General features: G+C 40.6%; 1 protein-coding gene across 4 annotated transcripts in view; it reads right to left on the reverse strand.

The window, feature by feature from the left end:
• The window catches only part of LDAH (lipid droplet associated hydrolase), a 132,663-nt gene that overhangs the window by 17,272 nt on the left and 88,887 nt on the right, over positions 1-26,504 (reverse strand). For all 4 annotated transcript variants that reach the window (XM_075414905.1, XM_075414904.1, XM_075414902.1 and 1 more), the window contains one exon: positions 24,451-24,691. In XM_075414905.1, the coding sequence (XP_075271020.1) occupies positions 24,451-24,691 (241 nt within the window). The remainder of the gene's footprint in view (positions 1-24,450; positions 24,692-26,504) is intronic.

Genomic DNA, 26,504 nt, shown 5'->3' on the forward strand with positions numbered 1-26,504 from the left:
TAATGTAATTACATAGCAAATCTTTTACAAGAAACAATACGGGCCCAACCCTGCAAAAAGATAAGGCAACTAGAGCAGTCATCAGCTTGACAATCCCACTGAACAGAGTCCCACTGACAGAAATGGCAGAATTTATTTCCACTAACGGAATCATCAAAAAGGCACACAGACAAATGAAGTCACCCCTCACTAATTAATTCCATAATTAATGGAAAGAAAAAGACACCTTTGGAACATAATTCTATCCATCTAACTTACAGACTTCTGAATAAGCATATGGTGATGATTCTCTCCCTACTGACTAGAGAAGGAACTTTGATGACTGCGTTTCACTACACACTTTTAGAAAGGTCAAGTTATGCACAACAAATCACCCATGAAGTGTTTGCAAGAGTGGGCTTTTAAATACAAAGCATTAATTGAAAGGCATCATTAATCAACAAATTATTAAATTATTAACATTTCAATCTGCAAGTCATTCAAATATTCAACATACCAAATAATAAAAATAACGGCAAATACAATTATCATTGAAAACTGCAGTCCTGCATAATATGGACGGCACTTACCCAGACAGGAGTGGACACCAAATGTCTAACCCTTACCTTTCTGGAATGTAAAGTATTCAAAATGGCTCTGTGCAATTTATTGTGAGTTGGTCTGCAAGATACTGGAACAGATTGCCCAGAGAAGCTGTGGATGCCCCCTCACTGGAAGTGTTCAAGACCAGGTTGGATGGGGCTCTGAGCAACCTGGTCTGGTGGAAGATGTCCCTGCTCGTGGCAGGGGGGTTGGAACCAGATGATCTTTAAGGTCCCTTCCAACCCAAACCATTCTATGATTCTATGATTCTATACTGTCTCAGAGACATAAATGATTAAGTCTAATGTTTGGACACCTAATTAAAAGCAGTCTAATTTTATGAGGAGTTGAGTTCTGGCAGGTCCCATGTACTTTAGACAGCAGTGGGAACTAAGCACTTCTGATAAGTGGGTCAGTTTGCCTGAACGCCTAAATATTCATTAATTTAAATATTTTGACACAGAAGGATCATACTGTGTCAACCTAGCCTGGCTTCTCTTACAACAGAACCTACAGAAGTTCGGCCAGAAATTTCAGCACACAGTCCAAAACCAGGCTCTGGATAAGCACATAGCTATTAAGATTATGAGTTTTGCTGCTAGAATAAACCTCATGCATTCAGCTGCAGAATCAAGAGTTGCTACGTGACCATCAGTGTTGCATTATATCCGCAGATAGTGAGAGGTCCTCCAAAGGGTGTTCAGAGTTACCCAGTTTTAACATGGGCTATGCATTTCTGACATCAGTGCTGTACTGAAGAAATGAGAAGATACCACTATCCAAAGAATTAGCACTTCTTTTACCCCTTTTTTCTGCCCAGTCAACTTACTGTGCTAATAAGACGGCCAAGCCTCTCCTGTGCTCACAATCTGAAGCCTATACGCTTGTTAGATCACAGAGACAATGACAGCCTACATGTAAGAATGAAGGGCAATATTCCTCTCCTTTCTCACCTGTCTGCAAAATCAACAGAAGACCCTGAAGGGCTAAATTATCTCAAACCATTTCAATTTCCAGGACCTAGAATGAACTGTAAGTATTCTAAAATCCTAAATCCTCTCCTGAAATTCTTTTCAAAATCTTAACCAATGAAGTTTTGTGCACAAATAGTTAATGACGGTGTTGGATAGTTAATGATGGTGTTGGATCTGATACTGCTCTGAGACAAGAGTAATACATTCTCACAATGTGTGATAGGGGAGGAAATGGCAATCACACTGGTCTTTGGTGGTGACCAAAACACGGACTTGGCTAAATTCCAGCAGTGCTCTAAGGAAACAGAATGCCACCAGAGAGATGAGTGATGGCTCCAGAGATCAAATGTTAAAAGACAAAGCCAGGGCTCTCCAGTGAAAAAAAAAATTAAAAAATCCTAGAAAGTAGTATCTACTTCTAAGCCAGCCAAAGAAGATGCAATTCAGTTCTATACATGCGGACCCCTATCTTTTTTAATTAAACATTGAACACAGCTAGTGCAAGTTCCTGCTTTCCTAGACAAGACGAAAGGGTTGCAGATGTGACATCATACAGACAATCCAGTAAACTTGCTGACCTAATCCTATGTACTGGGCAAAAGGTCCTCCATGCAGTTTTGTGTCTAGCAACCTGGTCATCTCATCCTGTGGTGCAGCTGGCAAAAGTCTGTCCATCTGCAGCACTGGTCGTCTTCTTCTCAGTTCAGCTCCAAACACTGATGCATTATACATATTTGTTTTTAAAAGGACACTTATCTTATAATGCACCTTCAAAAATCTTCTAGGAAAACCTTAAATGAGAGGTATGAAAGACAATGAGGAATTCCATAGGTATTTCATTAATTTCAGATTGATTCCTGTTCTAATGTGACAGATATGAATTTAATGCTCAAAACTCCTACCTATAAATGAAGCTAGCTGTCTGTCAAAACTACTGCTCTGTCTGAGAAGGAAAGGCAGAACGTGGACAGCAGCCCTTGCTACCCTAGGTGCTGGTCCTTCAGATGATGGATATGGCTTATTATGGATTTACAAGATTTCATAAAGCACTAAGAACAAGCATCTGGATTTGGCAGGGTATCTGTGGCAACAGCACTTGTACCCAACCAATTACATGCGGATTTTAGTATGTCAGGCCTTCTGTTTTCCAGTCCAGAATAAGGTTCTTGATTGTAGGACATGGTGGAAAGCCTACCTGTAGTCAGAACCTTTGCCATTACTTTGCAGCATCAGCAGTGGATGGTTGGCAGGGATGAAAAGACTGGTAGCCATCAGTGCAGAATCTGACACAGGCTGGTTCATTCAATGTTAGTGGGATTCTGCAGGAAGCTCTCCACCTCCAGTTCAGTCATACAGCAAAAGTGGGAACAATAAGTACTCCCCCATTCCCCTTCTCCCATCTTACTGGTTTCTTTGTCGTACCTTTTGTTCTTCGTGGGTTCTGCTCGTATTTCTAAGATGCTCGTGTGTTTTTTTTACAGTAAAAAATAAGAAATAAAGTGGAATTCGCACACTTAGTAATCTTAGGTTAGACACAAAGATCCTAAAAGTAAAACCGTAAGACAGCAAAGGCAATAATGACAGGACTTTCATAGGAACTGTCTCTGAAGGCTTGTGTACTGTGCAAGACAGGGAACCAGGACAGCAGGATTAAGCTAAACCGGATGAATGGCAAGGTTCAAGAGTCTATTTCAACTAAACAGAAATCCTTCAGATTTTGGATACATGATCCTAGGGAAGCCAATAAACAGGAACTCAAACTTCTGCAGGCGTTAAGTAAGAGGAAATTGCAAAGAGTGAAAGTAGGTTTCTGAGAACAAACATCACAAGATTTAAAAATAAACAATAAAATATTTCTTAGGTATATCAGAAACAAGAGGCCTACAACAGAATTTGTACAGGCTAATTTGTAGCTAAAGAAGATAATTACACTGTTTGGAAGCTGAATGACTTTCCTTTTTTTAGCATCCAACTTTCTTGTTCAACACATTCAGGAGGTTTCTGCTCTCTGTTTTTCTTCTGGCAAGAACAATTTCTCTTTGAGTAGTGAGGTATCAAGAAGTAGTGACAGTGGAGAATACAGAATATATCAGGGCTAGAAGGTACATTTAAGAGTTTTAAAGAAACTTAAATATGGAATTGCTGAGTAAGAGTCACCCACTCTTGTGGCTTGGGGAGTAGAAAATACTGTCTAATTACCACTGATTTTACAAAGGAAAAGAGCATTTTACTGAGCTACGATTTCTTTAACGTTTCAATAGACACAAACAGATGACAAAAATTACTGTTCTTCTAAAAGCTCTCTGCTACATTTCACACAATAAACTTTGGTTGAAACTAAAAAGCTGTAAAACGAAAGCTTGTAATATGTTAAGAAATAGTCTGGAAGCAAAGAAAAAAGATTAGGATTAGATTAGATTAGCTGTTTCTCATTACAGCAAAGAATAAGGTCTAGGTTCATCACAAATAGGAGACAAATTTACTAAAATCTCTATATAATTATTGAACACATCTGGTGATTTGATAATTTCTGGGGTGGGTTAAATCATCTCTCCAGATGACTCTCTTTTCTGTGATAAGGCCTTTAGATTTTAACTTGAATTAAATGCCTAAACTGAGGTGGGATGAACCCTGGCCTAAGATTCTAGTTCAGCTTCATATTAAAATCATGAGTAACCTTTTTCTTAATGATCTGGTCAATGGATAAGCAGTTTATTGACAGTATTTGCACAGGACACAATGTTTGTAAGGACCAGGCAGTGAGAAATGTGAGAGAGACCTACAGAGGAGAGAGAAAAAATCTACGCACTAGCAAAGGAAATCCAAATTGAAGAAATAGTAAGCAACATACTTGTGGAAAAACCCCAAAATATTTTTTCACTTACAAGCTTCCAAATTAACACAAGGAATGGAATCAGAAATCCAGAGACCCCTAAAATGACTGTTGTTCGCTGTGCACAATTACTCAGAACTCCAATAAAATCATGTATTATGTTTCATAAATAATAGGAGGATGATGATACAGAAATCTGTGATGTCATTATGTAAATCACGTAACACGACCACACCTGAAAAGCTTTGTATGCTCACAGCCACAGCCTCTGTGGGCCACTGCAAAACTAAGAATGGTGGTGGAACACAGAGAAAGAAGTACAATTAAAGATGTGTTGTTGGCATCATGTTCGTGATACTTCATGATACACTGTTTTTCCCTCTCTTACAGCATAGTACATTAAAATGAAAAACAATAAAAGGAAGTACTTTTTTCATGTCATATGCAATTAACGGTGAACCTTACTGCCACAAGAAACTGATAAGCACACGTATTTGCCGCATTCACATCTAAGCATGTTGCCCTGAGCACCTCTAATCGTAAATACAGTTAATGCAACTGATCTTAGGGCAAACATCGACGAAGGCCAGATAACTTAATACTCCCAATAATCTCTCCCCTTTCGGGTACTGTTCTCTAAGTCCGCTATCATTCTCGCTTGGTTTCCTCTGGATATGTCCAGTGGCTCTTGAATTTTACTGACACTCTATTTCAGCCTATGCTAGAGAGTGTCTCCCTCTTCAACTGCAGAGCTGTGGCTCTTTCAGTCCACGTGCCGCTTCATATGTACCAAAATCACATCTGTCACTCTACAATGTGACATGTCAACCCACATCAGCTTGTAACCCATATTCACAGGATTTTTTCCTGCAGAACTATTGTTTAACCAGTAATTTACCGCCCTTGTACTTAATTTATTCAAAGAACAACTTGGCTGTGTAATGAATGACAGCATTCTCCTCTCCCTGCCCCTTGACCACTTCTCTTAGCTTGTGAAGGTCATTTTGATCCTGCCCCTCTCCAGCATATCTGCAGCGTGGTACTGTCTGTAAACCCAATAAACATACACTGTATTCCATCAGTCACATCCCTAACCCAGCTACTGAATTGCAAAGAAACGAAGATAAGACAGTTACAAAACCCTGCTAGCTATGTCTTTCCAGTTTCAAAAATCCTCCTGAATGCTATTTTGCAAACAGCCATATATCTGTCTAATAGTTGTTTCAGGTACTTCCTAAACTTTGTTACAAGAATAAAAGGAGCCACTGTAAAAATCTTTATTAAGGTCAAAATATCCTAAATGTACTGCTCCCCTCTAATCCACATTACATAGTAAGATATTTAACGTCCATGGAAAGCCATATTGAAAGAGATACCATTATAAAGCAGGAACAGTAACCTTCTCTCTTGCTCCTGTGGAATATCGAACTGGGCTTCTTCAGAAAAGCTATTTTTCTCAAAAGCTAAGTCACAAGTTCAGGGAGAAATCTCTGCTATTTCCTAACGCTATACTCTGCTAACCTTGGCATTTTTGGAATATTTAGTTCTTTCCTTTATGAAAAAAAAATGTTGTTCTGTTTCCTTATTTCATGAATACTGAGCTGCTTTTTCAAAGGAAGTAACTCAGAAGAATTCACTTGCTTTTTGTGCATAATTAGAAAGCCGCCTCAAAAGGCTCCCAGGGACTGTTACTATGAGCATTTCAGCAGCTTGGAAAATCCAGTTTTGAACTAGGTGCAACCAGGAGCTGAGACACGCAAAATGAACGGCCTCTGAAACCTTTCGTTAGGTCGTCTGGGGAGATCACCTTGTCAGTGCTCGCTACCCAGTGCTACAGTATCTGGAAAGACTTCCAAAAAGTGCTAATGCTTGTTTTAGCTGAAAATCTCTAAAGATTCCCAGAAACATTACCAAGAGTCCTGGAAAAATATTTATTGGTTTTGATTGTCATGATTTCAAGTACAATATAAATTGCAAGCTAGAGCCCACGTGCTGAACTTCGTGAGTGACGAAGCGAAAGCTGCAGAATGAGTCACTGCACAAACTGACACGCATCCAGGAGTCCGCAGGACCCTGGCTCAAAATGCAAACGGGGGCAAGCCCATAACGGCCTGTGTGGAAGCTCTTATGGAGTTGTGACCTTGGTGTCCATGCTGAAGTTAGGTTAAACACGTAGCTCCAATCTGTTTGGTGCTCACCACTACATCTCACGGCTGACTGAAGAGAGACATATCTGGGTTTTTGTAAAGACAAAGGAAGATTGAAATTCATATTCTGAAAAATCATTACATGTGAAAGATAAGACTGAATGTGGGATGAAAGGTCAGGAGGCCTGGAATGTTTCTGAACTATCACTGTAGTCCTCTGAGACCCTGTGCAAATTACAAAATCTGTGTCTCTGTTTCCTCATTTGAAAAACATGCTTCAGGCTGCTACAACAATGAAGTGTTTTTTGTAGACTGTCTTAAAAACACTTGAAGTGAAAAGCATTGTGTAAACATAATGACTACTAATTAGTTCTTGAAAAATATAATTATTTAACAATAATGAAATTTACAGAGCCAAATTGATCATGCCCCTTTAGAATTGCCCACTTCCACCTTGAAAGCTGTGTTTTGTAGTGGGCAAGCAACAAAAATCTCCAAAGCTATCCGAGGAAGAATGCCTCAAAACCAGAGCTAACGGCTAGACTGTAAGGACCCAAAGTCAGGATGTGTCTTTGTGAGAAAATTGTAATTGTTGAACTGCAAATCTTTTTCTAAACTGGCTTGGTGAAGCCAGCACAAAATGCTTGGAGGACACACTACTGCGCACTTTGGCGTATCATCTTCTGCCTCTTTGCTTTTCACAGGAACGCTTAAAGTGATAATGTGAAATATTTGAAGGGTCAGAACAGTCCTGTAGTTTGAACTACATGTGTCTTCCATCAGTAACTGGTATTTGGCTCAAGTGAAATCAGCTGATCTTGTCCCAAAACGAAGGTGTATGCAGCGGCTGCATGAGCTTTACAAAAAGTTGTGCAGCTGATACAGTTTTCTGCTGAAGACAAGCCAGTTCTACCTCCTTTCTGAAGGAGGAACGTAAGCAGTGATAAATCATGAAAACATTCAGCATCTGAAGAACCTCACCACAGCATAGCTATGATGAGACCTGTAAATGAGATGAACACCAAATACACCAGTTCCTTTGGTAACCTGGATATTCAGACCCCGAAATGGAAAGGGAGTTCTCGTGGAAATGAATGTGAGCACTCCAGAACTCCACTCAGAGACCCACACAATGACTTGAGAGCACTTCACTTGGCACGGACTGTTTGCAATATCAAGGCTGGAGCTGAATCCTAAACTCTGGCTCACAGAGACTTGACTCAAGAAACCATATGCATTCACCAGGGATACACAAAGTGCAGTTCTCTCCCGAAAAGACTTTGGAAGAAAGGACCAAAGTTTATTCTTCCCTCACACTCTGCCTGCACGGCAAAAGCCCAATACATCTGCGCTCTCAGCTCTCTTCTAGGAAACAGGCTCCTAAAGATTTGGTCTTGAATCAGCCTAGGATTTCTAGGACAAGAACGTATAGAAGATCTTTAGCTTTTCCTGCCAACATATTTTTGCTTATTCAATTATTTATCTGGCTTAACAGTCTAAAGCCAATTTCAGCAGGTTTTTTTCTTAATTTTTGTGGTCTAACCTCATTCCTTCAAATCTGTACTTGTACATATGCTGGACTGATATACTGTGAGTTGGCTTGGGTCACAGAGAGTGAAGCATATAACATGAATCTCTGCTGTATCATGATCTCTGTAAATACTCCTTCATGTGGGTTTTTCTTATAGCAACTAGGAAAGGAAAAGCACTTCTCAAAAAAAAAAAAAAAAGCCAACATACCTGGCAACAGCTGTAGAACCCCAAAGCATTTTTGAAACAGTCTACTCCATCTCGAGTTGCTGATACCCCTTGTAATTCATAACCAGGTCACCAGAGTTTAATAACAAAAAAAATCTATTGTTAACTATATAATTATCATAAGCAATAAAGCCTTACAGCTGAAAAGTGAAATCAAAGTTTTAACACACAAATACTGTGTTTATCGTGCTTTTAACATATAAATACCTTCTTAAAAAATCCTAATGTTTTATACGCAGATGTTTTATATACACAGATTACCTTGAAAATGGAAGCCCTTCATTTATTCCCAGGTCAGGCTTATGAAATTAACTGCCAACTTAGCTTCTCCCCATGATCCTGCCAATGACCTTTCTCCTGCCCTGGTAGGATCATTCCCTCAGCATGGATTAAAGGTGATTAAGGATCAGTGTCAGTTTAGTCTCATACATTTGCTATGCAGAGATGACAAACTGTGCCAAAATGTGTTTGATTTATTTGTGGTGGTTTTGTGATAGAGGAACGCTGATTGCGCTCAAACCAAGGATCCAGAAAAGAAAAGAGCGCTTTATGTCACTGGTAGCTCTTTAACCCGAAGTGTCACAGCAAGGACTTAATATCCTTCAGCTAAATTATTAGTTTTCATGAACAATAATAACTGAAATCAATCAAGCTTTTCAGTGCTTAGGGTTATTTAAACACCAATTCAATTAGCTGGGTGTTAGATGAATACCTGTATCTACCGAGCCGAACTTCAAACACATTGATGTATCCACCATGCAGTCAAGCAAATAACAGACGAAATAAAAGATTTCCTGATTTTGAAGAAACACATGTCTAGCAGCATTATTATTACTTTCTAAGGATTTTAGAACTAAATCCCGAACCGGTATGTTGTCAGTTGACTCTATGGGTATCAGTAGATCCATGCTGGAACTTCAAAAGCTGTGCTCATTTCAGGGAATAAACGTGCTTCTAGCTTGGTACAGATACACTTTCTCTTTACAGTTTTTTCTTGAAGCAATACAGAGATCTTGTGTACTTGGACTGAAATAGGTGGTTTTCCTCAAGTCTCTAAACTTCTTGCTTGATTACTGAATATCCAAAAATCATTTGCTTGCTTATTTGCAGAAAAAGATCAGATTAGGGCTAGATTAATCGTGAACTCATACTGGAAACTGAGGGGTCACATTATGTTGTCTGTGGAAATTCAAGATGAATTGGAACTATGTCTGTATGGAAAGAAGTCTTAAAAAAAACCAGATTTACACATAGTGCCCATATCCGTAAAATATAACAGAGAGTTAAGTAGTTCTGACTTAACCCCGATAAACTTTGAGATATTCACGCTCCTGATTAATTTAAAAATCAACTCTGTGTTGTGGTGCCATGACTAGATCTTGTTCCGTGTGGTTTTGCTCTGTAATCAGTATCTTAATTACTTAAAAACAATATTGTATTCTTTGCTGGGCTAAGGAGATGAATCTACTGTGACAGGAAGAATAGACAGAAAGAGATGCCGTACTAATGAAACAACAGAGACAATAACAAAGAAAAAAAAGCTTTTGAACTTCATTGGCTAATGAATTTCAGGAAATAATCAGAATAGTTCCTTTTCCAACAAAAATGAGTGGTTGTGAAGATAGCCCCAATCTGGACACTTTAATGGATGCACATACACATTCTTTAATAGCTTGTTCATCAGATTAAAATAAACATAAGACTACAAAGGGTTACCCGAGCTCACTTCACTTCCCTGCTGCTGTTGGCTTTAGATTATGTTGACTCTATCACCAAGATTGTGGCAGTAGGTGTAAATTTATTGAGTCCCACACATCAAAATATTGCTCTATTTTGTAAGTTAGTAGGAGCTATGCTCTGGAATGGGTACAGGGAGAAACATGAAGCCAAAGTTTTACTTCAAGGTCCAGACAGCACAATTTCAACAGCATTAACCTTGGAAGAACATACTATTTGATTTTCCAGAGTGGACAAATTCAGAGGGAAAGGAGACCATAGCCATACCTTCATCATGCTTCCCAAATGCAAATCTGGTGCCACTACTCTTACCACATTTTGCCCAATCGACCCCCTGTGCAGATGAATAGAGTGGAGAGACTTCTTATGCTGCCTAAGTCCACCATATACTAAGGTACTATCTTTTTCACAAAGAAATGAGTATATTTTCTTTAGCTAGAACTGAAGGAATTTGTAAGAGACCAGTGATCCCCTCGTGACTGTGTTGCAGGCTGTGACTATTACCAGTATTTCTATAGGGTATTCTGAAATCCTGCAACATGGCAAGTTTTTATCACCCCTGCTGGCCTCCCTCACCCATCTACTGCTTCTTGCTCCCTTGACTCTGTTCCCCACCTACAGAGAACCTACGCTTGAGAGACTTTTTTTTCTCCGTATGCATTCTATTAGCTTAATTTTTCCAGTTTAAATGTCATTTAGTTAATTCACATATTTTGTAGTCAAATAATACCTTCCAGCTGGTCTCTGTCCTCGCTTGTGTTTGAGGCATTTAATAAAAGAGCTCATTATGATCAAAACCCACAAATCTGCAGTCCAACCAGGCCTAGAAGAGATCCCTTTAGTTCTTCAAAAATCTTTTGCAACTCATTTGTAATACGAAGAAATATTAACAGGTAGAAATATCAGAACCTGTAAAAGGAAATACATTTTATAGCACATATGATACAGCACATAGGATACAGCCCATTACAATTAAGAACCTCTCAGGGCCAAGAAATCACCCAGTGACAACAAAGACACTGGAAGTCAACAAATATTTAGAACTCTCTTAATGAACTACAACAAAAATTTAGAGCTATGTACTACTACTGAAGCCTCAAGTCTTTAAGCCTCTACCTCTAAGAATGAAGCCTTTACTAATTGGCAGATTTCTCTATTGTAGAGTTTTTGCTCCTCTCTTGGAAGCGTTTTGTTCTGGCTGTTGTTGGAAACGAGAGACTGGACAGGATGGACTTGGATCTCATTGCCAGATATTAGGTCCTATCTAACTCAATAGTATATTCCTGTTAGTATAGTAATACTTATATTTATCCAGTTTTGAATTAATTTTTGAGCAATATTTTTCATCATCTCTAAGAAAATATCCTGCTAGGTTAGTACTGTACTATCAGGGTCACAAGTACTGAACATCAACTCTACCAGATTCAGATTAAAAAATGAAGAGTGGCTACAACTTGTTTAGTTCTTACATAAAAGTCTGAGTAAAGCTCTTTATTAGTTTGCCTTCCTTGATGTTCCAGACTTAAAGGTTTACTCTTCAAGCCAGGGCATAGTATAGTCCTTGATGGTTTGGAAAACGAGGGTTTACTGTCTACATTTAGCTATATCATCATCAAGCACCCCGTTGTTATAGAACTATCTGCTCTCTTGTTCCATAAATAGCACTCTGTAAAGAACAGATTTGCACACTGGCTCACTTTTATAGCCTCTCCTCTTTTCACCTTTGTAAAATGCCTTTTTAGTCCATTTTACTCCCTCCCCCCCAAACATGAAATGCACCATCTTTTGCTTTAACTTATCAATTTCTCAGCTTCTACTTTGATAATTGTGAAGTTAAATTTCCAGTCTGTTTTCTCACAGCTGCTTCCCAACAATCAAACTGTTGCTGCTTTTGCAGGTATAAAGTATCTGCATCATTATACTAAATGGAGCCAGGAACTATTTTGTGGCCCTGAGGCCAACTGGAATAGAATGGCTTGTTTTCACAGAACTAAATTTTTCCTCTACCCAAACTGCTTATTGGGAAGACTGCATAGCACTGCTAACTCCTGAACCCTGCCTGAGTACCAGAAGAATACTAGTTGGAAGAGGCTAAAACTATATCAGAAGATTCATTAATAATTAAACAGTATGGATGGTCACACTGCAGTGCTTACCATGAGTCTTGCACTCATTTTTGACCTTTGGCAGGTCCTGCTACAACATCTCTGCATCCTGCATTCAACCTGCAGAATGCAGATTAATCCAGACATTCAATCAGACATTTTCTGAACTTTCAGATCTGCTTTTAACTAATGCCTGGCATTTTTTTGCCTCTATTTTGGTTTCCTCAAACATTCCATGTTGCATCTGTTCATCTGCTTTGCTTGGTTCTTACTAAGGTAAATTGTCCCTTATTAGAGTTCTGAAATTCTGGATGCTACTCTTGCATCTTTAATTAGTGTGTATGAAATTGTAGGGCTGGAAGGGATCTCCACTGGTCTTTTTGCCTTATGGACAACCAATGATATTGTGTCATTTTCAGCAGATACTTCTCCATCCTGTCCTTAGGAAGCACAGTTAACGAAAGTTTCACTATCTTCCCAGGAAATCCAGTCTAGAATTCCATTCTTATCATTAACTAAAATCTAATCTGAATAATCTTTGCTGAAGTCTACTCCATTACATATTACTTTATCTACCATGGACTAAATTATTCTCCTTTACTTGAAAACTCTTACCACGTCCTTCAGTTGTCCCTTGTTCAGTGTAAACAACTTCTATTTATTTATTTTTTTCCTTGAAGGTCATAGGTCATAATTTCTTGATATCTGCCATGTGATTCACTTGATTAAATGTGGATATCTAAAGCTTAATTTTTCTCCCTTCACAGCCAGTGGAAAGAACATAATGCATCTCATCCTAAAGTAGTCACCTAGATAGATTAGACAAGTGTTACCTATATCTCTCCACGGACTATGGCAGGATTTTAAGGGGATTAGTGGATGAATAGACCTTTGTGTTGTAGACATGCCAGGCATCTCTGTCCTAGCACAAATGTTACCGTTTTGTGAATATATTCAGCCAATCTGCCTCTCACCTTCAAATTCTCTGTATCAAACTGCCATATATTCTCTGCCAATTGCTTTCTCTGCTATATATATATGTATCTCTTTACATATATAGGTATATATAAAAGACAATGTCTTATGAGAAGTAGCTGAACAGTTTATATGTTGCCGGATTCCTTTCTCTACAGACATCGAGCCATGACATACTGCACTTTGGATGGTTCAGAAATTTCTCAGAAAAAGTCTCTTGAATCTGTCTGTCATGGTTTGGTGGACACAATATTCAACAGGTCTACCTGTCTTTAACACCTGGGTATCAGAACAAGTCCATCCATCCTCCTCCTTTCTCCCTGCCCTTCTTTCCTGAGCAAGTTATGTCCCTTCATATTGATATTCTGGTTCTGTCAGTTATCCCACCTCTGTCTGTTAAGCCAATTAACTAATAGTTCTGGTAATTTATCGAGGCTTGCAACACTAGTTTATTTTTCATACTTTTGGAATTTATATTGCATTACCCACACATCATCCAGCTCATCTGCTCTCTTCCTGCCAGTGTTCCTTTGACCACTTACGAACTTCTTTGTCTACCATAATTTTAGATCCTTCATGAACACACTTTTGCTCATAATGACATAGAATATTTTTTTTATTTTTCCCTTTAAGCTCATCCTCAAGCCTTCTTTACTAAATCTTTCAATGTTAAATCACCTTTTCATGGTTAAGGAAGCCAAAGCCCCCATGACATTGGTCTGACTGACTGCACTCCAACCTCTGTACACCCGTGCATACTTGCAAATATTCTTCTGAAGAAGTACAGTGGTTTCCATAACCATGTCCTACACCCTGTGAAAACCAAGCAAACTCATTACACTGTCATTAGTCTCTCACTTTCCACAGTTTGTTTCCATGCATCTTCCATTCCCACGCTTACACTGCAGTTTCCCAGGATGGTTCTGATGCTCTGCCTTACAAAACTATCACCTACTGTAAAATTTTTCACAGAATGCGTCTGCTATTTTGCCGTTTCCCATTTAACTGCTATTACTGCTGTTTAGACTGCTGTTTGTGCTGGCCCCACAGCAGAGACTGGGGACACACTGTGTCAGGTACTGCACAGAGAACAGCCTGAAGTGATGCCGCCTTCCTCCCACAGCACCTCCACAACGTCTCCTTCTCCCCGAAGGTTTCACTGATGCCTCCCTTAGTACATCTGCCTCGCAGCAGGATAATTTCACAATAATCTGGTACTACAAAATGCCTGACAAGTATTTTAAAATGTGCAAAATATCATCAAGTTTGAATTCCCACTCCTGGCCTCTGTAAAGGTAAACTGGGCAATACAGAAGTAAACTGACAATTTTCTGGTAATTGTAGCCAAAGGGCAGAGCCCTACCTGACTGCCTGACTGGATCTTTTCCGTAACTACTCATCAGTTCTACTGTGCGGGAGTACTAACGGTCCCAACCAGGGGTTCGCTTCAGCTTGTCAGAGGCTATTCAAACTACCAGGAAAAACATCATTTCTGCTCCACAGATTTTACAGTCTATTTCTAAATCCACAACTGTTCAACACTGAGTTGCAGCTACGCATGCAGAATTTTGCTCATCCTTCCGAGAGACCACAAACAGAATGTAGAAGAAGAAAGTCATTTGACTTCAGTGGGACAATTACTGCTAATGCTACTATTTTCATGTGCCACAGAGCTCATCTGTACTTCGACGTACTGTAATAAGACTCTTTCAAAAGTCCTCTACGCTCGAAAGCAGAATTGCTTGAATTGCAAAGCGATGAATCAATTCTAGGTTGGATTCCCATGCTAAATCAAAATGCCCTGCAAAAGGTAGATTGAACTTTTGAAAATAAGATTTCCTCAGGGATGTACGACTACCTGGCCACATTTTTTTCCTGGTAAGTTGCCTGCCTTATTGTAAGGTTCCTCAGAGGAGTGTAACATCAGTTTCCCCTCCAGTTTATCCTTCGCTCTTGAGGAAACAATCTCTGTCATTCCTCAGAAGGAGTCAGAAAACAGTGGTAAGAACTAATAATACCAAACAGCAGTGTAATTTCCTATGGGGGGAAACATATTTTCTACCAGTAATTATTGCCAACAGCAATCTTGGAAATACCGTATAACTTATTGTTTAAAACATCAAACAGAAGGAACTGCTTAGTATCAGATATGACTAAGGCAGGAACATGTGCCTCCACACATGCACACACACATTAGACAAAATGTTGATGTTTAGAGCTTTACAAGATGTAAATATTGACTTTGGGTTCTGTTTAAGTTGACACTTGAATTTAGAATGAAAACATACCAGTTAACATACAACCATGATCGACACAAATAGGCAGAAATAGCTGGAATTGTTATGACGGACTTCTCCAATCTGCTTGGTATTCTAGCTGCAGGAAGATCAGAACTATACAAGAAAATCAGTCAGCTGTGCTCAGGAAAGCATAGTAGAGGCTGAATGCAAAAATAAAACGTTATTCAACAATTGCACCCAGGTGCTTTACAAACAATAGATGCTTTGTTGAGGAGTGCAAATAACACTCATTTACTTTGTGTGGTGAAGCGTGTGCAGGTGGAGTGGGGTGTGTGATGGAAACTGAAATGTCTCTGGACTTAATCCTGCCCTAAGTTACTTTGGAACAACTCCCATCAACTTCAAATGACAGAACTATCCCTTAGCTGGAGAAATTATCTCCAGTTTAGGGTCTCACATACCCTGGCAGATGGGTGTGATGATGGGATTTCTGCTAGGGTCCAGATTTTTGGTCGTGGAAAGGGTCTGCTCTCTTATCCTGCAGGAGGGGCATAGAAGGGCCTGGAGTAGGTGGTGTTCAGTCCCACAGGGAGCGGCCAGCATGAATCATAGAATCATAGGTTGGAAAAGACCTCTAAGATCATCAAGTCCAATCATCAACCCAACACCACCATTCCTACTAAAGCATATCCCGAAGTGCCACATCTACACATTTTTTGAACACCTCCAGGGATGGGGACTCCACCACATCCCTGGGCAGCCTGTTCCAATGCCTGAACACTCTTTCACTAAAGAAATGTTTCCTAATATCTAATCTAAACCTCCCCTAACGCAACTTGAGGCCATTGCCTCTCATCCTATCGCTAGTTACCTGGGAGAAGAGACCAACACCCACCTCACTACTACCTCCTCTCAGGTAGTTGTAGAGAGCAGTAAGGTACCCCCTCAGCCTCCACCTCTCCTGACTAAACAGCCCCAGCTCCCTCAGCTGTTTCTCATAAGACTTGTTCTTTAGACCCCTCACCAGCCTCGTTGCCCTTCTTTGGACACACTCCAGCACCTCAATGTCCTTCTTGTAGTGAGGGTCTCAAAAGTGAACACAGTACTCGAGCTGTGGCCTCACCAGTGCCAAGTACAGGGGCACGATCACCTCCCTACTCCTGCTGGCCACACTATTCCTGATATAAGCCAGAATGCCATTGGCCTTCTTGGCCATCTGGGCACACTGCTGGTTCATGTTCAGCCGACTTGGACACTGACTGCAGCAATTTAGCACCTCCATGCTGTGGTTCCTGCCTGAGCTCTACCAGGAATTAATATGCTCTTCTAGACAAGGGTTCATGCATGTGAGTAGCTCTGTGGTGGTCAGTTTAAGTACTTTTCTGGATTAGGAGCTGATGCTGACTCTTTCTTGAGGACCCTGATGGAACTCAGCAAGTGGACCACCCATCCTTTAAATGGGGTGAACTTCCTCTCAGTTGGAGTGGCTTTGATTTGTACACCACCCTTCATTAAACATAAACCACTGTTTTGAAAGTTCATTTTTAGTACACCAAACAATTGCACTAACCAGTAAGCAACCTCCTGCACACCTGGGTTTGCTCAAGGTAAGCCAACATTTCCTCCACAGATCCATGAAGACTCTGTAGGAATTTTCTCCCTGGCAATATTGCCATATTAAAGGGTTAGGCAAGGGAGATGCTGAGCGCTGGTGGACATTTTCATGACAAGAAGCAGCAGCAAAGCAGACTGCAGTATTGTTTTAGCTGACTGTAGGAATTACATTCAGACCAGTGTCCCCTTTAGTCACATGAAATGACAGGTATTGCATTAGTTAGCAGCTTTGTAAATGTCAATCTCAAAAAAACCCTTATTCCAAGACACAAATATTTAGTTTTTAATGTTTAAATTTTAAATGTTAGTTTATCTAAGGAAATGGATTTAGTGTGTGTTTAAGCGCTTTGCTGGGACTGCACGGATCAACTGCTAGTTGACGAAGGAGGTAGATGAATCAAACTAAATTCCCAACCAGTAAACACAAGTTATGACAGAGCCACTAGCTCTACTTCAGATATTCCTTGGGGGAGCTTAGACAGACACCTCTGAGACGAAAGGCAGGAGCCTACTGCAGCAGGGAATCCTCCTCCTGAATTCAGGGGGCTTTGTGTTGGGCCCAGGGAAAATAAAGTGCCAATCTGCAGATGGCTATCCGGCACCGGCTAACACAAGCAACTGTAGCTGCTAGCACTTAACTGGCATACACTTGTTTTCCACATCCTTTCTGCTTTGTTGATGTTACCCCTTCCTTTTTCACGCCTTTTGCAACACATCATTGGACTCGCTGCAAATTTGTGGGAGTCAATTGTATCCCTGGGGATGAAACCCCACCAGGGGCGAATAAACAATCGCCCCTTCCCCAACCAAATCCCAACTGTGCCTCACATTTCATGGACATGATCAGCCGTTCCACTATCAAAACACTCACGCCTTATGAGTAATATTTATGATGGGAGTTTTTTACATTGGGTTTTCCCCTCAAGAAGTAAAAGCGGAATAATTAACAGAAATAAACCCAATGAGAAATTTCCACATTATTACTATTATTTTCACAAGGCTTTCACAGGAAAGTAAAAGCTTTTGCAAGTAATAAAAGTCCTTGTTAAACATCTTTCTTTCTTTCTTTTGGAAATAGGGTAAATTAGGAAGCAGATTGACTTTAAAAAATAAATAGGACTATAAATACATAAAAGTCGTTGCCTTCCTCCAGTAATTTAATATAAGCATCCTACTCTGAAATAAGGAAAAGTTTAGTTCACTCACAGAAAGAATAAAGCAGATGTGAGGTTTTTCCGTCAGCTTAAGTGTTGCCTTGGTAAGGTGAGTTGTCCGACTACATTAAACAAACATTTTAGTCAGGCATCACACAGGAAAATAAACAGTAGCAGAGGAAACATGAAAATATTAAAGAGTGTTATTCTTTGGCCCCTTTTGCTGCGAAGCAGGTGATAAAATATTACTGTGTTTCCACAGGTAAGGAAACACGCTCTTAAACACTTTGCAGAAATACATATTACGATCATCACTTAAAATGTCAGACGTGGACAGGACTCAACTGCGACAGCACACGGGAGCCTGCAGAGAAACCCAGCAGCAGCAGAGGATTGAACGCACCGGGTCAGACTGCTGGGCCACCGAAAGCAGCCTTCTGCCCCTTGGCAGTATCTGGCAGCAGTGAATTCGGATACAGGCAAAAGCCACCTTGTAGGAGACAGTCGTACAGTTACCTGACTGCAGGAAAGACTTCTTCTCTTGAATCCCAATTAGTCAGATGCTAGCGAGAGGGAGGGAAATGATCTGCTCTATAATTTTGACCTCCTTCTGTCCCACTGAGTATCAAAGAATGCACACGGGAAGAAGAGAGGAGACCTGCAGAGCTTCACTCTTTTTGTCCACCTGTGATACCATACACTGTACAGATTTAACATTATTTAGTTTATGTAGATGTAATTTACGTACCATGTCAATAATGTCTCAAATTCTACACATATTTAATTAGAAAAGGACAACAATATCCTTGAAATGATTTCTGCATTATAGCCAGGAGTTATCTAAAACTTACACTGATCAGAAGAAACAAAGCAATCACTTTTTACTACCAGGGCTTTGATTTCAGTCAGCCTGGAAAACCAACTTGCAAATTTGCTGGTCTAGGTTCAAAGCTCTGCACAGCTGTCCAGTGGCAGGGGGGAGGGAGAGCTTTTATTCTTATGCCCACTATGAAAAATATAGTTGTGAGATTGCAAGGTGCTACCTGAAATCCTTTGTGGTACCAATTTCTGTCTCTATTCAGAAAAGCACTTCATTTGTAACTAGACTGTCAGCCTGTCTAGCCAATGCCATTTGTGGAAGCCGCTCACGACTAACATACGTATGTTTACATATAAGGTTAAACTCCTGGTTAAGCAGGTTCAGTAGATAAACTGTTGCCCTGGGATGTAGGTCTACGTACAGTTCTGCTGCTGAGCAGCTATGTGATGCTGGGCGATAGCTCATTGCTTGTCTTGAACATCAGATCCTTTTTAAAATGTGCTGGTAGAGTGTTTGAAATAACAAAAACTAGACAAGAATATAATGTGCAACTCCCATCTGGCCTTGCATGTCTCAATGAAGACTTCTAGTTCCATACAACAAAATCAAAAGAGCTCTGCCTTTCGTGCTGAATTGAGAGGTGCTCATCGTATCTTCTGCCACTTTTAGCAGTCAAATTTTAATTTCAATGCAAGAAAAGAACACCATTTTAATTTAAGAACAAAGAAAGAAAAGTAAACGAAATTTTACTTATGTGGTTATATAGCTTTGTAAGATACTCTTTAGGGGGACAAAGCCCTCTTATTTCACCATTTCAGGGGAATTTTTTAATCAAGTGCTTACCTAATACTTTAAACACTGGTTTTTAACTCTGAAAAACAGGAGCAGCACGGATGGAGGAGCTATGGAGTGCCATGAACACAACACCATGCACTGTCCCTACCCAAGTGTTTCAGTATTTCTACAGCATTTCAGTTACAGAAAAGAACTCTCCACAAATTTCCCATCTTACTTGTCAGGAAATGGAGGTGGAGATGTAAAATGAATTTTCAAAGAAGGTAGGAAGCAAACAACAGGACTGTCACTAGAAACCAGCAGTTGTAAATTCTAGTGCAGCCAAAGCGTGGGATACCTGACTGTCATGGGCAAAGGCCATATGGACAATTCAGACCAGACTGTTTTCTGATGTCTGCAGCAAAATGAGCAGCCAGTAGATAAGAGTGGGATTTATCTCCTCTAATTTTAGGTTGAGTAGAGAGAGGGTCCCTTTGAGGTCAGTAAACAGAAATAGTCATCTGTAGGGTGCGACTCACTTGTCTTGCTTTAGATGCCAACTATGTGGACAGCACGATGTCCACAGTGGTCAGCCGAAGAGCACCCATAGTGTCACATTTAAAATCTCTCTGATTAAGAAGAGACAACTGGGATAGAAACAGATCTCAAGACACGACAACTCCCAAGGTTGGGACAATTCAAACCCAGAATGAAATTTCCAGTTGGCTTCCTGGAGATAAAATTTTAAAATAACTTAGTCAATTAAAGGCTTATGTTCCATTTTCATAGCAACTGGAAGCCTACGTTTTCATACAAATCTATCTCCCAGATGCTACTTGACAGTTCTGCAAATTTTATCCTACGAGAAAGCTTTTTGCTCTACGGCACTTCAGGGATGTGATTCTGCTATCCTGTACAGCCAACAGAGAGAGGTGGGTGCCTTCAACACCTCACCGGGACTCTCGCTTCCTGTGCAGTCCTGTGGGTGTAAGAGTGGAGGGCCTGCAACTGCCTTAGCCCTTTTTTCTCCGTAAAATGAGGGAAATGTAAACACTCCACATGAAATCTGACTGTCTCCACACTTGGAACAAGATAAAATTGGAATCCAAACTCTAAAGTTTAATCTCAGTTCCTTGTCTTCTTACAATATCTCTCAGATGCTTAAAATGAAGCAGAAATCTACTGTCTCCAGCCTTCATTCGTGTGACAGTCTAAACCCATCTGCAACCCCCATTTCAGGTTGCTGAACCCCCTGTTTCCCAACCTGCCCGAGCTGCACAAAGCAGACCCCCCCTCCCGGCCCCCATCTCCGGGCTCCCCTGCTCCCCAGACAGGTTAAACAAACAGGGAGATCCCTCCAGGGAAGTCACAGGTTCAAGATCACAAAGGACGCACCGCGTTTGGGCCAGTCGGAGGTTTTTCTTGCTATTGTGCTTATCTGTATCTTCACTGTCATCCAGACGTTAACCTCTGACCCGCGGGCTCGCCTCTCGAAAAAGCCTTGCGGTGTTTGCCCATTATGTAATGTCTGTGCTTTTGTGGAAACTCTACAGAAACAAACGGAGGAAGTTTGCCAGTCAAACGGCCGGACAATAAATCCTGTCCCGTGTAGATAGAATGGCTTACTGTCACTGTTAGCCTGCTACTGGCATCTGTCACCGAAGAAATATTTACAAATTTCGACGTGCTGGAGTGTCAAAATGTTCCAGCTTTGCAGGGCTGTACGTGATTTGTAAAACCACCATCACTGTGCTAGACAGCGGTCTCCTTGTTTTGCTAGCCTGAATAAACACGGTGACAATGTTTCAGATACCTCAAGGTCAGTAATGTCCAATTTCTATGTCTGTTCACCTCCTAGGTCCATGAATACAGGTACCCAAATGCTAGTTTGTTCATTGTAATGCTTCTTCTGCTCTAAGATCTCTTTGCTAGAAGTTTAATCCAGGTAGGCAAACTGTCTTCAGACCCCTTTGCTTATTTCTAATAGGTCCTTTATTATTTATACACTATGTCTTCCCATGCTTCCTTACCATCCATTTTCTTCACAGCCCCTGCTGTCTCTCCTCTTTCTGTACTATTTCCCCTTTGGGACAAGACATTACATTAAGTTACCTTTCTGCACAGTGTCATCAGAATGCCTTCTACCGTGTGATGGGGGCTTCTACGCACCATCAACTATAAAGTTGGGACAATGGAAAGATGAGTTTGAATAAAAAGCAGGAGCAAACATAATTTGACACAGTGGGTCAGACAGGTAACATAATTCTTCCTTCACTGACTCTTTCAACCAGGGGCCTGATTCTGCTGCCAGTGAACGGAGCTTTTCACTCTCGATGTCAATGGGAGCGGCACTCAGTCTTAGAGTTCTGCTATAATTAAGCTTTCAAATCTCATTTCCTTTCAGAGGAGAGAAAACATTGTTGTGACTAAGCTTTGGATGTGGTAACAAATCCCTGGCAGGTTGGTCTGTTTTAAAGGACGTATTATTTTTAAGGAAACTTTTACCATCTTTTCTGCCCTTAATCACAGCTTTTATTACAATTACGGTAATGCAACAGATGTACACGCCAAAGGCAATATGTATATTTTTAATGAGTTGACATGCAACCTTCCTGGAGAGGAGACACTTCATTTGCTGAACCGTATCTAGCAGTTTATTAAGGGGCAAGGAATCAACAAGGAAAACATTTACAACAAATTCAGAGGCTTCAGTAACTCACAGATGAGCAGCCCCGTAAGACCGACTCGATTGTTGTGCTAGGTTGAGCACATTTTTTACTGAATGGTTACATTTTCTGTTGTCCGCAAACAATACAAGAGAAGGTTAACGGGCAATATCCGGAAAGCGCTAAGATTATTAATCCACACATGTGGTCCTGAGTCACTGGGCTGTAAAACATCATCAGTTCCCAAAGATGAAACCAAAGGAGAATTCTGCTCAAGAGAGATGATATCACAGGCCCAGAGGAACTAGTTGCATCAATAAGGCCTATTTATGCAAGTTTTACAAGACATTGGCTCACAGGAGTTTTCATTCTGGTATAATGAATTCAGTCCATAAATTGAACACAGGCAAAGATCTCATCCTATGAGCACAAGAGCCTTCAGCCTGGTTTCTTGCCTCAATTTACCTTGCAGCTTGGACACAGATCATAGATTGGTGCACACAGAAAGTTACAACTGGCTGCCACACACGAACCACCAGGGACTAAAGAGCTTGGAGAGTCAGGCTCCAACAGCAGCACACAAAATCCGTTCTGTTAAATCATTCCTGCTACTGCTGAGGTCTGGGCCAAACAGCCCTCAAAAACAATGGCTGGCCACACTTTTTTGGAGGTTAATGCAGGCCAAGGACCATTTCCAATAGAACCCTGGATGTGGATGACCTATTTTGAGAGGTAAAAGTTTATCTGTGGGGACCAGAGAAGGATTCCTGGCTTGCGGAGATGTGACCCCACAGACCTTCACATACCTTTCTCTGAGACTAAATTATCAAAGGAAGAAGCCTGAAAGCCTAGCGTACGTACGACTGCATGCTTGCTTTCTCCTTGGTCATCATAAAACTGCCATGAATGAATAGGAATCAAAGCCACAGTCCATATGACTCCCGTCAGAATTTTACATCATCGGCCAGGGGCCTGACTGTGGCAGGCACAGGGCACCGCAGCGGAGCAACTGTCGTCATGCCAGGTTTGTACAACGTGAGCGGCGCTGTCTGGGTTTGGCAGTACGAACCCTCACTGCCCATCCTGCCTTCAGTGTCCATACGGTCCTACAGCGAGCCACCAACACAGACCAACACATCCAGACACCCGCCAAAGGTACAGGAGCTCGCTGCAATCACAGAGTGACTCTGGCACATCTGTTTGGACCATTACTAGGTAAAATTTAACTGATAGAAGACAGAGCACAACTGGAAATCTAGGAATGTGTTTTTACTACTATTAATGCAATCAAAACTTCCTTCTTGCTGTTATTGCTGTGTCAGCATGTCAATTCTATTCCAAATTGTTTTCAACTGCTAACTTACTAAAAGACCTGGAGTATAGCACGATCCACATTCTGGTTTTCATTCTAAACTTAACATAATTTATCTGAAATTATTCCCTTTCTTAAAGCTGTTTCTCATGCTAGAATGTGCAAAATATGTGTACAATATGCAGCAGAGGAACGTTAATCTTCTGTCTTTCTCCCTATGCCCCCAAAAGTGCTGAAATTCTTCTGTGCATAAAGTAACTTCTACGTGTCTTTGTAGGCTGAAGGTCCCCTTCTGAATTTACCAATATTCCAACTCAGATGACAAAATCTATACAGCTGGTTAAATCACAGCTTTAAAAAAGCAGATGCAAAGAACTGATTACTGATTTATTTTCACCATCTAATATGAATGAAATGTAAAACGTAAGCAGACATAAGTAACATAAACTAGATCGTAAACCAGTGTTGTAATCATGTGAGATACTGGCAGCAGGTCAGAGTTTTCTTAGGAAATATATATTCTTTGGGTAAATATTTTATTTGCTATTTTCCCCTTAAGACTTTCTTTTTTTCAAAACTGACTGACTTGAGAATTCCCTGTATCTACGGTCTTTGACAAAAGACCTGTCCTTCAAAACTTATTCACACTTTAGTATTAAGCTTTTGCCCACAAAACTACATCAACATTTAAAAACTGAGAACAACACAAAAGTTGATGTAACAACAACAACAAAAAAACCAAAACCCAAACATGCTCACCAATGCAGTCCACGCTGAAGAGATTCACGGAGGTTGTTATGGAAGATTCATCACAGGTCTTCATTCCCCGCAGAGCAAACCGCACCAGGGAGGCTTTGACTCCCTCTGGCAGAAAGGACAGCAGGTAGACGGGCATGTAGAGCACGTAGCGCAGCTTGCACAGCAACGGGGTCATGAGCTTGCCTTGAGGGGACTGAGCCATACGCTCTATCGTCGGAAACAGCAGCACGGAGCGAAGAACCTGCCAGGCCACAAGAAAACGGCTGTCAGCAAAGTCCTACAGCACCGCAGCCCAGCCGAGCAGATGGAATTTTAAAACGAGTCTCCACTGGAAACGAAGTTGGGTTTCCAGGTGTTCTCCAGCCACCTCTGCAGCAGGATGTGACCCTGCCAGCGGGCAGCAGGTGGGAACCATCCCCCATCCCAGCCGGCCCCATGCCAGCAGAACCACACTGCTCTTCAGCACAACCGGCGAACTCAGTGAACCAACCAAAGAAATGAGAAGATGCCAGCCACTGTGACGGTGTCTGTACGGTTTAACAAGACACGGGGCTTTCAGTTTGCAGTTCAGCGTAGGTGGACTTGGTCAGAAAGGAGTCTGAGCACACAGCCCCTTCACTAAGGTGTGCACAGTGCTGCACAACACTGCTTTTTATACGTTATAACAAAACAGACATATTCTAAAGCTGGTTATTATTTTATGTTATGATAATAGAAAACACTGTAGCCTTAAAATAGAATGAAATTAAGGAAAAATCCACCCACACTAACCAAAAGTGAATGAATATACCTACTTTCAATTATATGTCAATGTTAAGATCAAACAAATACTCTAAAAGGATACCTGCCACTTTTTCCTGGAAGTAAAAACATATTACAAGAATTCATATATGAAAAACCCTCAAAGACACACAACTACAATACCTAACAGAAGTACCAAGAAAGCAAAGTAAGAGAGATTTTGGATATTACATTTGCAGATAATGAATTATAAATTGCTGTGCTTTGCTGGTGACTCAACGTAAAAAAAACAGGCAGTTATACATAAATGTCTGCTTACTGCACATATCATTCTACGTATCACACAAATTAGATGTGTTTTTTTTGTAAAAAATATTTTAAAATCACTGTCTTTACTGTCCAACACGACTCCACTGACGGATGCCCCGGTGTCTGCGTGCAGTGCAGTGGTCGCAGCAGCTGCCCCGGGGAACGCAGGGGCTGCCCCTCCGCAAGGTGGCAAGGGTTGGGCGCTGGGACGGAGCAACCAGCAGAAATTCAGGCAGTATCCGTAACTTGCCATGCTCTGCTTTCCACAGCATTTTAAAAGCAGACTTTGAAAGTGCTATTTATATCGAATACAGGACTATTTTAAGAAATCCTTCTACTTTCCAGCTGATACTACTTTGGTTTTAGACAAAGAAAAATACATTCTCAGGGAAATCAATCCTGGGCCTCTTTTTATTAAAGGCAACCAGCAGCTGAAGTATAGGAATGCAAGACTTGTACTAAATTATATGGTAGTTTCGTGATATTTCAGCTAGGAGTTGAACTCAAACTGTTGTGATCTAAAGCAGATTTGACCTGCGTTCCCAGGCACACATTAATCCTTTGACATTACCGTTTCTAGATACAGGATTAGTTGCTTGGAGTGCTGTACCAACCACTGGGGGAAGCTGCTAAAACTTGGGAGGAAAAAGGACAAACCACAAAAGCTGTTACAATGGTCCATGTATTCCTGAATTTTTTAATGGCAAACAAATTTAAAAGATGGTGTTTAAAATGGAGGATAACTTGATTTAATTTCTTTTTTTTTCATCTTTTGCAGACAATAATAGAAAACTGTAAATTTCCTATTTTGCAAACACTTTTTGACTGTTTCTTAATTTACTGCTAGTTTCCTGAGCCAGGATTTTGAAATGTGCATTTGCCTGCAGAATTGCTTAAAGATGCGGTTCAACTGCTTTGTAATGCAACTGTGGAGACAACAGATTTAACATATTTTATTATAATGACACACACATTCATAAAAAAGTATGTCATATTTGTGTCTT

Source organism: Opisthocomus hoazin, chromosome 2 (genome assembly GCF_030867145.1).
Source record: "Opisthocomus hoazin isolate bOpiHoa1 chromosome 2, bOpiHoa1.hap1, whole genome shotgun sequence".
Taxonomy (NCBI): Eukaryota; Metazoa; Chordata; class Aves; order Opisthocomiformes; family Opisthocomidae; genus Opisthocomus; species Opisthocomus hoazin.